This window comes from Chlorocebus sabaeus, chromosome 13 (genome assembly GCF_047675955.1).
Source record: "Chlorocebus sabaeus isolate Y175 chromosome 13, mChlSab1.0.hap1, whole genome shotgun sequence".
Classification (NCBI taxonomy): Eukaryota; Metazoa; Chordata; class Mammalia; order Primates; family Cercopithecidae; genus Chlorocebus; species Chlorocebus sabaeus.
Genome location: NC_132916.1, coordinates 62,774,233 through 62,791,842, shown reverse-complemented (window position 1 = coordinate 62,791,842; position 17,610 = coordinate 62,774,233). Strand labels below are relative to the sequence as shown.

The following is a 17,610-nucleotide window of genomic DNA, read 5'->3' as shown; positions in this document are numbered from 1 at the left end:
AAAATAATCTGTCATAACACCAGGTTGAGATAAGCAGTATTAACATTTTAATGTGAATTTTAAATCCTTCTTTTTAAAATTACATTATGATAATTTTTCATATCATTAAATATTACTGGAAAATATCATTGTAAATGGCTATACAGGCCGGGTGCAGTGGTTCATGCCTGTAATCCCAGCACTTTAGGAGGCCAAGGCAAGTGGATCACCTGATGTCAGGAGTTCAAGACCAGCCTGGCCAACATGGTGAAACCACGTCTCTACTAAAAATACAAAAATTAGCCAGACTTGGTGGTGGATGCCTGTAATCCCAGCTACTCAGGAGGCTGAGGCAGGAGAATCGTTTGAACCCAGGAGGTGTAGGTTGCAGTGAGCCAGATCGTGCCACTGCACACCAGTTTGGGTGACAGAGCAAGACTATCTCATAAGTAAATAAATAAATAAATGGCATCTGCTAGTATGCTGTAAATCTCTGCCTGAGTTTCCGTTTCTTCAGTGTAAGTTCCCAGGAGCCAATGAGACGCCAGGTATCCACTGGTATTTTTAAGTCTGTCAGGACTTAAAAAACTCATACATTTGCTGGGCTACAGCTTTTCAGCTACCATGGGTTTTTTTTTGTTTTTTTTTTTTTCTCCAGAGTTAATCAACTCCAGAGGTTTTTGTGTTCTTGAACAGCATCTCCTAAATAATTGAAAATCCTCTAAGAGAAACATGTGAAGAACAGTTTAAAGATCCACCAAAAGGAGAAATTGAGTACATTGTGGTAAGTTAGCAGGAATGGGTATTATAGAGGCATCCTAAGTCATATTTGCAAAGAATACTTAAAGACACAAGGAACATGGCAACAAAATATTAAGTAGAAAGTAAGTTACAAAATTACACATATGACATTCATTCCCCCCATCCTGGTACTGTGCAGTGTAATGAGTGTGCTGTCTGGAGCCACGCTCATATCCTGGTGTCACTGCTTCCTAGCTAGGTACATACCTTGGATGACTTATTACTTAACCTGTGTCTCAGTTTTCTCATCTGTAAAATAAGGATAATAATACCATCTACTTTATGGGGTTGTTATGAGTATTAAATGAGTTAATATCTATAAAACCCTTAGATAATACAGGGCATAGTTCCATGTTAGATTAGCTATTATTATTATTGCAGATACATGTAAATAAGCACATTCATAGGATGAAAAATGACCGCAAAGAAAGATGCCACGATAGTTCAGAGTCAGCTTCTAGATGGTATGATTAGTTATTTTGTGTTGTCTTTTTTGGTAGAGACAAGGTCTCACTATGTTGCCCACTATGTCCTCCCACCTTGGCCTCCCAAAGTGCTGAGACTCCAGGAGTGAGATTTTGTGTGGTTTTTATATTGTTGCATTCTCTAAGTTTTATAGTCCACAATGCCAGGTGTTGGTAGAGGATTTTGTTCGACTACTTATTCTCCATCCCTGCTTCTAGAATACTTCTCTTCCTCCATTTATTAAAACAAGCAAGCAAACTCTCAGCCTTTGAGGCTCCTATCATCTGGCCAGATCTTCCACCCATCCTCGAAACTCTCCTCCGTGATACGCCAGACACAGCCACATTCACTGACCACCCTGGCATGCAGTCTGTGGCCTCCTCTTCACCCCAAAGCCTCCTGCCCTTCCTGCCATTATCCTGCACGACTTCAGCCTCTAGATGGCCAACTCATCCAATGCCAGGTCCTTTTAGAGTCTTGACAACCATGCCATCCATCATTCCCTCTACTCCACCCCTTCCCACGCATGGGCTCCTACAGTAACACTCAGAATCAATTCACCCCACTCCAGGGTTCTTCCTGCAACATCACTGATTCAGATTTTAGATGGCCCACTCTGAATGGAATCTTTCTGTTGGCTCACCCACTTACACTACAGTAGATGTTGGAGGAATCCTCACCTGCATGTACTACTGCATTTAATCTGCAGAATAGATAAAGTAAGTACTGCCATTTATCATACTTACATTACAGGCAGGCAATGTGAGGCAGGGAGAGGCTCAATAACTTCCCCGTGGTCACAGCTATTTGGCGAAAAATGGCTAGAGCCCAGATACGTATACATGTGTGCCTATGTAAAATTCCTGAAGTTGGGAGGCTGAGGCGGGCGGATCACGAGGTCAGGAGATCGAGACCATCCTGGCTAACACAGTGAAACCCCGTCTCTACTGAAAATACAAAAAATTAGCCGGGCATGGTGGCGGGCGCCTGTAGTCCCAGCTATTCGGGAGGCTGACGCAGGAGAATGGTGTGAACCTGGGAGGCGGAGCTTGCAGTGAGCCGAGGTCACGCCACTGCACTCCAGCCTGGGCGACAGAGCGAGACTCCATCTCAAAAATAAATAAATAAATAAATAAATAAATAAATAAATAAATAAATAAAATTTAAAAAAATTCCTGAAGTTAGAGCTCAGACATATTTATGTCTATATAAACTTTCTGAACATTGGTTTCATTCTCCCCCTTTCTGTCTGAGATAACATTCAAGAATGGAAGTCACCAATGACTTTACAATAAAGATAACTGTGAATCCATAGTTGGTTTTTAAAACAAAATGTGGTGCTGTATTAGAAACTGCTTGTTACTATACAAAACCATTTTCTTCTTACTTGGTAATAGAATCACGACTTTACTTGGGCTTGCAATGTGCCCTGTCTCCTAGGAGGGGTCAGTGAACTTGAGGTTGTTGTGTGGCTCTTCCAGACAGCTCCTGAAAGCAGCTGTATTTAGCTCTCAGGTGGCTCCTTTGCTAGCCTTGCCCCCTTCCTTCTTGTTCAGACTATGGATGAGAAGCCAGCAGCTCTGCCAGCACCAGCTGTCTCGGTTCATGAGGAAACCTGAGGATGACAGTCACCTATTAACAAGAGTAGAGCAGAAAGACAGGAGCACCTGGGTCCCTGATCATCGTGGAGCTCTGGATCAGACCTCAGACTCAATTTAGGGGAAAGGAAATGAATCTCTTTCCTTTTGTAGTAATATCTGCCTTTTTTTTTTTTTTTTTTTTTTTTTTTTTTTTTTTTTTTTTTTGAGACAGAGTTTCCTTCTTGTTGCCCAGGCTGGAGTGCAGTGGCGTGATCTCAACTCACTACAACCTCTGCCTCCTGGGTTCAAGAGATTCTCCTGCCTTAGCCTCCCAAGTAGCTGGGACTACAGCCATGTGCCACCATGCCCGGCTAATTTTGTATTTTTAGTACAGACGGGGTTTCTCCATGTTGGTCAGGCTGGTCTTGAACTCCCGACCTCAGGTGATCTGCCCGCCTCAGCCTCCCAAAGTGCTAGGATTACAGGCGTGAGCCACCGCACCAGGCCATCATCTGCATTTTCTATATATGCAAACAAACCTAATCCTAACTGACAGAGGCAGCGTAACATACTCATTTACTTATTTGAGGTTTTCTTCCTGTAATTTTACCTTCTGCATTATACAAAGACAGCAAGGTAAACTTGTATTTGCCATCTTTTAAGGTGTTTAAACCACAGAGCCAAAAACTGAGGCTTGGTAACAGCATAAATGTCTTCCTGGTTGTATAGTCACAAAGCCAGAGCTCCTTCCAGAGACTTCAGCCCACTCCTTAGAGGGTAAAGAGACAGGGGAAGAAGCAGAGAGGCAGAGAAGGGAGAGCCCAGGCTGGGCAGAGGTTGCAGGTCTGGGGCTGCCCACCGCCTGGCAGTACCTGCAGGGTTGGCAGGACCCCCGGGGAGGGCAGACAACAGCAGCAAAATCACAGGATGCTTAGGGAGCCAATGATTGGAGATAATGGAGGCTCCCTGGTGCTGTAAGAGGTGAGGGGCCTTACAGATACCACATAAACTCCAGCTTCTGGTTTGACCCTTGGTTTAGAACTAAAGGGAGGGCAGAGACCAAATGTTCTCCCTGCTAGGCAGGCTGGGGGGCTAGAGTCAGCTTTGTTTTAATGTAAAGAAATAGATATATCTTATAGAACTGAGACTGATACTTGCTATACTATCTTTCAGGAAATCTGGTACTTTATAAATATCATATTGCTTGCAGCATTATGATAGCCTTACGTTTGGTTACAGTAAGTCACAAGACTGCAACTGAAAACCAGTAATCTAAGGAACAGCAATCCAAACTCAGTGCCCACGACCCTTGATCAATTGCTGTACAAGGCTGGGACCTTCCTTTAGTGCTGAGGAGCCACCTTACACAGATGTCACTTTGTTCTATCCACGATCAAAGAGGCATTTCTGCAGCAATCACAGCTCATGTCAAGCACTGTCTTTATAAAAAAACGTACTTTATTTGCCCGAACATTTTCAAACTCCCCTACCATATGAAACTTTAATTGCTTTGAAAAGAAAGGCTCTCTTGAATTCTGTAGAATTAAGAAGGCTCATTTCAATGGCATATTAGCTGTCTGAAGATAGGAGTCACTGAGAAACACTGAGTGACTGTGATTCAGCCGAGAAAGTAGCTCCCTGATAACAGGGTAGGGATGAAGGCTCGATGGATGTTCATGACAAAGTGAGGTTTGAAGCTTCTGACATCAAAATAAATAATGAGAAACTCAGAGAGTTTCTTTCCCTTCTTCCTCTCTTCTATTTTTACTTTCATAACATTCTCTCAGAAGAACAAAGGAAATCTGCCATCTCCCTGTCTCAGTGGAGCATCTACGTTTGTCTTTTGTTAATTTTTAATCATGGAAGTGGCACTTGCAAGGGGGCAAGAGGACATGCCTAAGTCCAGAGACGGACATGGGCCAGCACCCAGTGGCTGGAGGGTAGCCAAAGCAATGATGAGTGCCACCAGTTGAACCACAGCAGTGATGGAAGACAGCCAGCTGTTGGTAACAGGACCACAGAGTGATGGGTCTGTAATTTGGAAAGAGAGTCCAACTCCTGAATAGGAAAATATTGTGATGTTACTAGAATTAAATAGACCTACAACAAAATTATGGTCAATAAAAACGATATTCGAAAACCACCAACATTTGTGAAGTCTCTTTTCAATGTATTGATTTCTACATTTAAAAAATAATTTCATAAAACAGATCTGGTCTGATGGGAAATTTATGGAACTCTAAAATTTGGGCAGTCTGCAACATTTATAGGGCCATATTCTGGCCACATAAAAAATTCACAAAAGCCCTGTTTTGCATATACTATAAATAAGTATTGATTTGAAAGGTACAAAAACACAAAACTGAAGACCTGCTTTGGCCTCAAATTTTAAAAAGACTTTGCTAGGATTATGTTTCTTAATTCTCATAAGAAATGAGGGTGGTCCCTTGGAAGTCAGTCCTCACCACTGTGATAATTCATTCATCTGGAATTTCTGGGGATGTGTTGATAAAGAAGTTATCTGAGAGCTAAATTTTATATATTGTGCTGAAACTTTGGCAGTGGAGTTATTTTGTATGGATAATTTGAATTTTTTTTTCTTTGAGGTGGAGTAGCTCTGTTGCCCAGGCTGTAGTGCAGGCTGGAGTGCAGTGGCTCACTGCAACCTCTGCCTCCTGGGTTCAAGCGATTCTCCTGCCTCAGCCTCCTGAGTAGCTGGGATTACAGGCATGCGCCACCATGCCTGGCTAATTTTTTATATTTTTAGTAGAGACGGGGTTTTGCCATGTTGACCCGGCTGGTCTCAAACTCCTGGCCTCAAGTGATCCGTCTGCCTCAGCCTCCTGGATAATGTTAATTTTAAATAGAAGACCCTAACTATAATTTTACCATTTCTTGATGGCTCAAGGCCATAATTATTACTGCAACCAGTGGCCATGCTGAGCTCTGATACACAGCTATTCTGGGGACTAACCATGTTTGGTGGGCTCTCTGCCTTGGTACAAGGGACACCAAGCTGGTCGGAGTAGCCAAGGCTGCCAAACCTCTCCATATGAATATTCCCAGCTGGGAAGAGGCAGAGACTCAAAGGATCCACCAACCACTTCCAAAGAACAACCTGAGAGGCTTTATGTACAACTCCTTCAGCTCATGAACTACTGCACATCTTAAGAGACCTAAAGGCTTGGTGCCTCATTCCTGTAATCCTAGCACTTTGGGAGACCAAGGCAGGAGGATCGTTTGAGCCCAGGAGTTTGAGACCAGCCAGAACAACATAGTGAGACCTCATCTCTTTTCTTTCTTTCATTTCCTTCTTTCCAACATAGTGAGACCCTTTCCCTTCTCCCTCCCCTTCTCCTTCCTTCCCTCCCTCCCTCCCTCCCTTCCTCCCTTCCCTCCCTCCCTTTCTCTTTCTCTCTTTCTCTTTCTTTGACAGGGTCTGAAGGGCAGTGGTGCAAACATGGCTAACTGGAGCCTCAACCTCCCAGGCCCAAGTGATCCCCCCACCTCAGCCTCCCGAGGGGCTGGGACAACAGGTGTACCACCATGGTTGGCTAATTTTTGTATTTTTTTGTAGAGAAATGTTCTCACCATGTTGCCTAGGCTGGTCTCAAACTCCTGAGCTCAAGCAATCCACCCGTCTCAGCCTCTTAAAGTGCTGGGATTGCAGGTATGAGCCACCATGCCTGGCCAATACCCCATATCTACAAAAGAAAAATACAATTGCTGGGTGTGGTGGTGCCTACAGTCTCAGCTACTTGGGAGGCTGAGCCACTGCACTTCGGCCTGGGTAACAGAGTCAGACCCTGTTACAAAAAAAAAAAGAAAGAGAGCCCGAAGAACAACTTCATCAATTTACAATCAATAAATATGGATTGAGAATAAGCTGTACATATCCTGGGACCTTAGCATATAGCACAATTCAGCTTCTCTATAAATGCTGATTGAAGGAGGATTTGCATGGGTGTGTCTGACAGAGAGAGAGAGAGAGAAAGGGAGAGAGAGAGATGGACAAAAAGACAGAGAGACAGACACAAATGTGCACAAAACACACCCCTAGAATGTTCAATAAGAGAATGTCAAATTTAATGACAGTGGTATAAAATATATTGGGAAAAATATAATTTTTTAAGAAGAGTATACATTTTCCTAGTCTTCCAATGAAACATGAATTTTGTTTCACATACAAATAAAAAAGTCCAACATTTGTTATACTTACCTCCAAAAGAAAAAATATTGAGGAAAAAAGTTATGTTAGGAAGCCAAAAATTGGTGTGAAATTAGGAAATAAGGTGTGAAATTCTTAGGAAATAAGAATTAGGGCAGTGAGTGGAGGTGAGCCACTGCACTCCAGCCTGGGTGACAGAGCAAGACTCCGCCTCCTAAAAAAAAAAATTAGGAAAGTAGAGAAATCGTTTCTCTTTACATCTTTTTCTAGGTCATGTGAAAATTTCTGGAGTAAAAATTTTGTGTCTCCTTTGGTGCTTGCTACAACTTTGGATCATTCTCATATTAAAAAATGTTCCGGCCGGGCAGTGGCTCACGCCTGTAATCCCAGCACTTTGGGAGGCCAAGGCAGGCGGATCGCAAGGTCAGGAGTTCGAGACCATCCTGGCTAACACAGTGAAACCCCATCTCTACTAAAAATACAAAAAATTATCCGGGCTTGGTGATGGGCGCCTGTAGTCCCAGCTACTTGAGAGGCTGAGCCAGGAGAATGGCATGAACCTCAGAGGTGGAGCTTGCAGTGAGCCGAGATTGCACCACTGCACTCCCGCCTGGGTGACAGAGTGAGACTCCGTTTCAAAAAAATAAAACAACAACAACAACAACAACAAAAAGTTCCTCCTTATATATACGGAGATTTAAGTGTCTTTTACTTGTCTTCTTGAAAAAGGACAATTTGTCAGTTTCTTAAAGATACTTATTAAGCTACACATCTGTCAGCTTCTAACCAAGTTCCAGTAACTGGGCTACAATTTTTTCATGTATGTGTGTGAAGTTTTCTTTGTTAGAAAATAAAAAGTGAGACAAGGTCTCAGCCCTCAAAGAGCACGGAGTATAGAGAGGGGAGGGTGGAAGGGATGGTGGATGCATTAACAAATGACTATGATAAATGCAGCAAGCACAATGGCAAACACAAGTTCAAGGTTAGGTGGTAGATGAGCAAGTGATCATGGCTTTTTAGCAGTTCTGTGTCAGTTCTCAGGGTCAGCCCTTTAGATCTGAGCACAGGTTTAGGGAGATTCATTCGCCTCAGTATTCTGTGGTCAAGAGACACTTGTATTTGAGGGAAAGGCACAGATGACCTCCCTGGTATCACACAAACATTTATTCCTACCATACATTTTATGTACCCATTAATTGCTTTCTTTCTGTATTATCTTTCAAGAAAACTATCTTAAAAATAACTATTTACTATGTGAAATGCTACTACTTCCCTGTATTCTTTGTCTGCTTCCTCCACCAAAACTCTAAGTGATTCTCTCCTTCCCTTCAATAATACCAGCATGACTCTCTGACGTAATTTGGCCACTATTCCCCCAGCACCATTGTTTATGGTCTGATTCACAATTCAACATACGGAACGGTCTGAGATGGGGGAATGCAATGTTACCAAGCTATACTGGACTATCACACATTGTTCGAATGTTCAGTAGAATTCAGAAGCTATTGGGAGGACTTGGAGTGCAACTGATCCAAGACAGCATTCAAAATAGTTTACTTTCTGATACGCCAAAAGTACATTGCTCTATGAATTTTAGACACCAAGACATAGAAGCATACTGATAATTCAGTGTTTTAAGAATTACAGACTGTCAGGTTGTTTCTATCAGTAGCACCTTTCTAGAATGCAGCTACTTCTCATTCTTTACTTTACATCCTATACATTTATCAGTCTCATAGTATATTCCAGCCATTGACTGCTGTAGAATTCAAATAAACCACCACTAATAGGTCTTAGATGTCTTTGCCTTTTTTAAACTGGGGAAATCCAAAGATTCATTAATATGCTTTGAGCACTTCAAACTATAAGCATGATAGTAATTGCCCATTAAGGCAAACTGTTCTGAATAATCTTGTTGACTATACAGCAGAGAATTGTTTACAGACCTGAGCAGAAAGTAGAGGCAAAGTTCTGCAGAGCGGTGTCCACCTCCTCTACACTGGAGAGAGCCAGGAGCCGAGGGAGGAGGCCTTCCAGGGACTGTATGAACAGCCTGGCGCTGTGCTGATCCGCCTCCTGGTTCTTCAGCAGTTTTAGAGACAGGGCGGCAGTTCGCAGGGACCGGTGGCCTAGGCAGTCCCGGGGGGTCTGCTCTTCATCGGCTAGAGAACAGTTGTCCGACCCAATGTCTGACACGTCGGACCTGCCCGAGTCCTTTTCTGCTGCCATTGAGTACTGATCACAGGAATCAAATTCTGTCCTAGAAAGGTCTTGGTCATCAACACTAAAATTGCTCTCACTATACCTAGATCCATAGGACCTTGTCCTGCAGTCTACTGACAGGAAGTTAGTTATGTCAGGGTAAGGGACTGTGTGGCTTCTCTGCACGACATCTGGCTGGTCTACTGCCTCTGTTTCCAATACTTTGCTCAGCGTCTCCTTGCCCTCCGGGATGGCTGGCGACTTGAGACTGTTCTTGTGGTTTCCCGAGTGGTCCTCAGGTGTAGTCTGACCCAACTCTCCCTCGAGAGTGGTCTGGCCTGTGTCTGTGGTGACACTGATGCTGATGTCAAGGTTCCTCTCGTTCCCTGACTCCCACGGCGTGTGTTCCGAGGACAGCACTCGCCGCTGCCAGCGGAAGTCAGCCTCATTGATCTCCATGGAATCTCGGCTCCACTCAGCCCCATCCTTCAGCTCCTCAAGGCGCAGAAGCAGCAGTTGCACCTGACCTTCGCTCAAGCCCTTCCCCTGGCTGAGCTCATCCAGGGCACCCAGCAAGGTGCAGACACAGGACACGGCTGCATAGCAAGCTTCGATGCCACCCTTGATGCATGCTTCGGTCATGCCATCCATGATGCTAAACAGTGTTCAAAAGAGAAAACGGAACAAATGCATAAAATATAGAAAATATCTCTGAAAGGAACAAGAGTGTCAGACTGGCTAACAGCATAGTATTCAAAACGGATAGTCTGATTTGCATAAAGCAAAATGGTCCAGGCAATAAATAAAGGAAACAAACATGCTTAGGTGGGCAGAGAAAAATCTTCAGATAAAGTGGCCTGCATTGGCCAGGCATGGTGGCTCATGTCTGCAATCCCAGCACTTTGGGAGGCTGAGGCAGGTGGATCACTTTAGGTCAGGAGTTTGAGACTAGCCTGGCTAACAAGATGAAACCACATCTCTACTAAAAATACAAAGAATTAGCCAGGTGTGGTTGGTGTGTGCCTGTAATCCCAGCTACTGGGGAGGCTGAAACAGTAGAATCATTTGAACCTGGAAGGCAGAGGTTGCAGTGAGCCGAGAACCCGCCACTGCACTCCAGCCTGGGCGACAGAGCAAGACTCTGTCAAAAAAAAAAAAGGGGGGGGTCTGCATTGAATCACCCTCCCTCTTGGCTTGCTGGTTTATCTGGGTACAAACAGAAGCTCCTGATGAGCATTTATGACCTTCCCGAACAATCTCACTTTTGTATTATGCTCGGTATTTCAAATAGAAATAGTGATAATGGTTATATGATAATGTGGACCTTCCTCTATAAAGTAAACATATTCCTGAACAGATGTATGTGAATACAACTATTACAAGCCCTATAATATTCAGTTTTCTAGGGGGGCTACATGTGAAGAAATCCTATAGCTACAGTATTGTAAGTCAAAAGTTCTTCTCTAAAAAAATCCCAATGAATAATTATTATACATTTCACTTGGTACATTTGGTTTTAAGTCAATATGAAAATATACAAAGTTCCATGATTATAATAAATTGAGGTACGTCTTCTCATGTAGCTTGTGGGTGAATTATTAAATAGACACATTTCATATAATGTAGAATTTTTTAAAATCTCAGGGATTTGCAAGCAAAGTTAAAAGTCTTCAGAAAAGCAGCCTCAATAAAGACCTAAAAGGATAAATATCATACAGTTTGAGGAGATCCAGATGAGACTTTCTTTTTGAAATTGATCTTTTTCTGGACTCTGATTCGATGGAGCTGGGTCCTGCCAAGTCACAGAGACGCTGTGGGCTCCCGAGTATCTTAAAGAAAAAGGTAAAAGAGTAACAGAAAAGTAAGTATCACAAAAAAGCACAAGGTTTTTAAATTGTGAGATCAAATAAACATGTACTTTCCCTACTGAGTGATATAGTATAAGGAGAAACGCAACTATTTGGAACTTCCAATCTTAGTAAGACTGATTTAGGTTTTCTTCTTGACATATGGTATGTATCAGGCTCCTGGCTCCTCAGCTCAGCGCTGGCATAGACAAAGAAAATTCTCAGAGGGATTGTTGAAAAATCTTTTCTAGCACAGAACTAGAAAGCACTTGGATCTCTGTTCTTTAGTAAGATTGGCCTTTAATATAACCTTCCTGGACTCTTTTTGTCTACTTTTGGTATCAGGTCGGCTAGCTTCATAAACTGGGTGGAGAAGTATGCCCTCTTTCTCATCACCGAAAAAGTTCATGGAAGATTGGAATTACCTGTTCCTTGAATGCTTGTATAACTTGTTTCTAAAGCTACATGGGGCCAGAATTTTAATAGGAATCCTTCAACTACTTCCTCCATTTCTTTAAAGATTATAGGACTATTCAGGTCCTCAATTTCTTCTTGAACCAACTTTTTAAAAGTTGCATTATTTCCTAGGGACTTACCCATTTTACCTGGTTTTCAAATTTACTGTTCTAAAGATGTCTTAATATCCTATTTCTTTAATGTGTGTAACATCTATAGTTAGGTATTTTTTCATTTTTATTTCTGTTCATTTGTACCTGTTTTGAAATTTTTTTTATTGCTCTTGAGAAAAGTTTTTCAATTTTCTTCATCTTTTCAGTCCTAACATTTTCTGCTTTTTAAAATCCCCTATATTTCCTTGTCACATTACTTTCTTCTTTTATCCTTATTTTTCCTCCTTTCTACTTTCTTTGAATTTATTCTATTCTTTTTTTTCTAACTAAGCTGGAGAATTAGGACATTAAGGTTTTCTGTTTTTCAATATAAGGAGTTAAAGCTATACATATCTTCCCATTTACTGCTTCTCACAAGTTTTCATATGTAGACTGTTCATAATTGTTCATTTCTAACACATTTTTATATACATACGGTAGAAGTCTATAGAAGATGTCAACTCAAGGCTAAATTGATTCAAGGAAAGATGGTTAATGCAGTGTGTCTGCAGCAGACATCCCATTGTATGTCCATTCATCTTCAAAGCGATTGATACTCCAAGCAAAGCAGGAAAAGGTTCATTACACAGAAGAAGCTGTATTTTAAGTGACTCTTCTCTTTCCCTCGCTCCATATTTCTTTCTTACCACAGAAATTGAACACTTCTGCTCTCTGGGAGGAATAGAAATGAAGCTTCCACTTTTTGTTGACATCAAAAAAAGAGTGACAATGCTGGGGCTAAAGTCTGGCAGGCTCTCTCTTTCCCTCTCTCTCTCTCACCCCCTCTACAGGCCTGCAACCCCGTGGCTGGACCCTCTGAGCCTCAGGATGCTCCATCTCTTGCTGGAAGGATAAGTGCATTTCCAAAAGATGGAGTGGAAAACCTCACTGTCTCCTGGGATTCTACCACAATTTAAAATTCAGCTTCACCGGTAATAAATTAGATATTCACTGTTAATAAATTCACTAATTTTTTTTTAAAGATGGAATATCGCTCTGTCACCCAGACTGGAGTACAGCAGCACAATCTCGGCTCACTGCAACCTCTGCCTACTGGGTTCAAGAGACTCTCCTGCCTCAGTCTCCCAAGAAGCTGGGACCACAGGTATGTGGTACCATGCCAGGCTAATTTATTTGTATTTTTAGTAGAGATGGGGTTTCACCATGTTGGCCAGCCTGATCTTGAACTTCTGACCTCAGGTGATCCACCCATCTTGGCCTCCCAAGATAATCTATTTTAATTCCCACATTAATCTTGTGCTTATTTCTCAATTGCTTCAGAATCTGGAGGGAAAGGGATGGATTGATAAGGTTTCTGGAGAACCCTCGACAAATACTAAAAGGAAAGACGTTTTAATCTCAGCTTCTTCAGGTGGGAATGAGAGTTGTGGGATCTGTGGCTGGGGTGCCAGAGGTCTGATAAAGACTAGGGAACTTCTAAAGCCGAGCCATAGGAGAGAAAAGGAAGTAAGCTGTACTTTTTCATTACTGTTCATTTTAAGGGGAAATCAGAAACAAAAAAGGGGCTGTGCTTTGAAAACCAAAGATGTCCTGTATGTCCTTGATCAATAGGCACACACTGCATATGGCAGAGTGACAAACTAAAACTAGAACAGGGAAATAACACACCAAGCGTACAAACTCCAAAAGGCTAAACAAACATCCTGGGCACCCAGTGGTTTTCTTTGTGTGCACAAGCCCTGCACATTTTGGTATCTAGGTTACCAACTTTCCCAAATGATTGATTTTGTCGTATAAAGTGGAGGTGCTGCTTTTTAGAACATCTTGGCCCCAATTAGTCTGCTGGGCTCCTTGGGGCAGCACTGCCTGGACGTGCTACTTGGGTACTACCATAAATTCTAGCATCACCTCTGCAAAATGACCTTGGGAAGAGCGAAGATCTATGATGAACAGAAAAACATAACTAACTTCCTTTTGCAGTACAAAGGAAATTATTTAAAACACATTTAGAGACTTACGTATGCCATACGCAAAGTATGTACTTAGCATCCAGGTATCAAGCGGCTCTACTGTGGGTAGTGATTGCTCTAGTGCCTGTCATTTCTGAGGGGAAAAGAAAGGTTGCTGCTGCTTATAAAATAGCCTCTTTGTAGACATTTTGTCTTCACGTCCACATGCCAGTCAGTCAAAAGTTGCTGAACACTTATTCTGATTCAAGCATTATAGTGTTAAATACTAGGGGAAAACATACAGAAGCAATCTACACAGAAAAGTCTAGTTGAGGAGACAAGAAGCTTGTTCCCCATTCTATTGTGAAACAATCAGTGTGATGGGGCGTATAATCAATTGCTAAATGGCGGGATGGAATTTAAAGAAGAACACGATCAGTGGTCTGAGGAAGCCCAGCCATGAAGGACAAGGATTTTGATAGCAAAGAAGCAGCCATACTTAAAACATCAGGCTTCACTGTCTTAGCCTTGCGATTCACAACGTGAAGGACTTTGGGCAAGTGACTTATCCCCTAGAGCCTCAGCTTTCCCATCTGGAAAATGGGCATAATATTATCTTCCTAAGGGAGTTTGTAAATAAGCTAATGGGAAGAGGCAGTGTTGTCTAGCCTGTTGCAATTAACCACTCAATTCTATGAGGGGGAAGTGGCCCACAGGACTAAGGGACAGGAAACCCTGAAGAGGCGGGGAGGTGGGAATTGAACAAAGCAGTCAATGGGATGAAGGTGCATCCTGGGAAGTGATGGAAAATGCAAATGATGGAAGAAGGCTCTGGAAGTTGGGCACAGTAACTCAGCCTTGATGGGAGAGTCAATGAAGAGCCATTAGAGTGTCCCGGGCAATGGGAAAATTGTTAACATTGGTGATTTATGGACATAAATCCAGCAAGACAAAAGGAATAAAATAGGCAGGAGAGGGAGGCCAGCTAGAATTGAACCAACTATTTTCAGCCTCCATATGTTTTTTCTCTTCCTTACAAGAGCAATAAGTACACCACATATTTGTTTAGCACTTGATACTTACAAAGTACTTAGGCAAACTTTAGTGCATTTTGAATTTGCAGCCTTTGGAATATTATAACAAGGTACCCATGAGAAAACTTTTAAGTTCAGAGTTGAATGATTTACCTATATCACATAGTGAGTGGCAGAAAGAGGATTTGAACCCTGACTTTTTTTTTTCTTTTTTTTTTTATTATTATACTTTAAGTTCTAGGGTACATGTGTACAACGTGCAGGTTTGTTACATATGTATACTTGTGCCATGTTGGTGTGCTGCAACCATCAACTCATCAGCACCCATCGACTCGTCATTTACATCAGGTATAACTCCCAATGCAATCCCTCCCCCCTCCCCCATCTCCATAATAGGCCCCGGTGTGTGATGTTCCCCTTCCCGAGTCCAAGTGATCTCATTGTCGAACCCTGACTCTTAATAAACTCAGGCTCCTGAAATGGGCAGCAGAACCAACACCAAGAAACGGGCTGCCGGGGGTCATCTGCACTGCAATGTGAGAGTCAAGTCCAGTGATAAGAATGATACAGCAAAAGACCATGGGATTAGGGTCAGCGGGTCCAGGGTTTGCACCTTCTTTTTCTTTAGGACTTTGGGCGAACCATTTGACCTCCTCAAGCCTAAGTTTCTTTGTGGGAGGGAATTTCCTTTTCCTCTGGCATCACATTTCTATGAGGAGGAACATCCAGTGCAGTAAAATTCTAGGCCTCTCTTCTCCTTTCCTCTCATTTCTTCCAGGTATAGGAAGAGCCCCTGATCAGACTGGTGAATTTAGGATAATGAGCTGAGCATGCCTTGCTAGCCCCTTTCTCTCCCATCTTCCTGGGGATCTGCTAATCAGAGGAATCCCATGCTTGCCCCTCCAGGATGAAAGTTGAACAGGTGTAGGGGAGGACCCTGGGGAAGGGCCACTGCTGTCTGAGTGGTGAAGAGTGGTCTAGTCTCACCGGCCTCCAAAGTTGTATTATATCTGCCCATCTAGTGAAGATCAGTTCTTAAAGCTGGCCTTTTGATCTCCATTGCCTGAAGCTCTGGTGGGGAAAAGAAGTAACATTCTTAATTGGTAAAAATAAAGTTGATGGCCGGGCACAGTGGCTCACACCTGTAACCCTAGCACTTTGGAAGACTGAGGCGGGCGGATTGCTTGAGCTCAGGAGTTTGAGACCAGCCTGGGCAACATGTCTCTACAAAAAATACAAAAATTAGCCAGGTGTGGTGTCATGCACCTGTGGTCCCAGCTACTCAGGAGACTGAGGTAGGAGGATCACTTGAACTCAGGAGGTCCATGCTGCATTGAGCTGTGATTGTGCCACTGCACTCCAGCCTGGGCAACAGAGTGAGACCCTGTCTCGAAATAAATAAATAAATAAAAGTTGATATACAACCTCACAAATTTATTATGAATAATAAAAATAATATATGTGAAGTGCCTGGCATATAATAGGCAAGAAAAAGAATGGTAAATATTATCATGGGCTCATAGATTTTCTTAACAGCCATTAAATCTGGGCCACTCCTTAATTTCTAGAAATAGTGGGTCAGAACTTTCCAATAGTCATAACAATAAAATCTCATTAAAACACCAAGAAAGAATTCAAATTTAACTTCTCAGATATTGGTTGGCGGCAATGATTGCTTAAAATAAATTAATCATCAACAAGGGAATTTTGCCACTCTGGTTTTTGCAGGGGTGAGATACCAAAAGGAAATGCAATTTTGCAATTGGACCTTTATGATCAGATTGACAAATACAAAAACACTGATGAATTTTCCTTTTTGTTTTCTGAGAGAAGGCAGAGGAATCTTTCTTTGAAGCACCTTCAAAATAAGCCTAATTCTGCCTCAAAACTATGAAGCAGCACACTGGGATGGCTACTGCAATCTGGACAACCTTTATGTTCTCGCTGGGGTCGTGACATTTGGGAGAAATGAGGCAAAAGAATGGAACAAAGGATTCCTCTTAGCAGAGACTGGCAAAGCTCTTTTTTTGGGATAATGTGCCACCTGAGTATAAAATCATTTTGAAATCTAATGTTGGCAAAGGCGAATAAACACATATATCTGCACAAACAGCACCTAAAGTAGAAGAATGAAATCTCAGCATGGGCCTGGTCAGGTGCACATCTAACAGAGTCTTACCAAGCACTAGCTCGATTCTCAAATGGTTTTGCATCACTGAACATCACTGACCCCTCTCACCCAGGTTCGCAATACACGTTCACACGCACAGACTCTAGACACAGCATTCATTAGTGGACACCATGAGGCAGCAATGAAGTTCTGGCAAGTGATTGACAAGCCTTTTCTGAGCGCTTCTTGTATGCGAAACTTGTAACCTGTAAACCTTGTAAACCTGGTGGCGATCTCCAGTGCCTCCTCACCTCTTTCATTATTTTGATGGCTTCCACACGGTGCTGGGGTGGTGGGTACAGCAGCACTCGGTGGTAGAGGGACTGCAGCACGGGCTTCATGGAGTCCACGGACCCCACCAGCCGGACCAGCTCGGCTGCAATGTAATAGATAGTCCGAGCCACGGGCCCGCTCAGGGCTGGAGCAGTGCAGGAGCAGCCTGATCCCCGGCCATGATCAGACACTCCCGGAGACGCAGAGTCCGACTCCAGGCTGGTACTGGTGCTGCTGCTGTGAGCAGAGGTGATGGTTTTGTCATGAATTGGATTCCCCAGGATGACGATGAGAGCAGGGCAGAGGTTCTTCCTGGGAAGAGATGGTGAGAAAAGTAAGTTTCCCCACAAGACAAATGATAACATTTACTCTGCGAGTAAACAGATGCTGCAGAAATGACAAGAGTGGGGCTCTTTACTGCTTCTTCTTTTGGCTACATTTTGCCCATTTTCTCTCCAACATTTCTGGGTACTTCAACAATACTTTTCCTCATAAATTGAGCTAGCATGAATGAAATAAAATATAAGAGAAGCATTAAGAAACCATCATAAGTGAAGAAATGGACTCAAAATG

General features: G+C 42.7%; 1 protein-coding gene across 1 annotated transcript in view; it reads right to left on the bottom strand.

Moving 5' to 3' along the window:
• ARFGEF3 (ARFGEF family member 3) overlaps positions 1 to 17,610 on the bottom strand; it is a 193,677-nt gene that overhangs the window by 73,506 nt on the left and 102,561 nt on the right. Inside the window, exons 10-12 of the mRNA XM_008006875.3 lie at positions 17,016 to 17,349; positions 10,912 to 11,024; positions 8,940 to 9,850 (exon numbers count right to left, since the gene is read on the bottom strand). Coding sequence (XP_008005066.3) covers positions 8,940 to 9,850; positions 10,912 to 11,024; positions 17,016 to 17,349 — 1,358 coding nt within the window. The remainder of the gene's footprint in view (positions 1 to 8,939; positions 9,851 to 10,911; positions 11,025 to 17,015; positions 17,350 to 17,610) is intronic.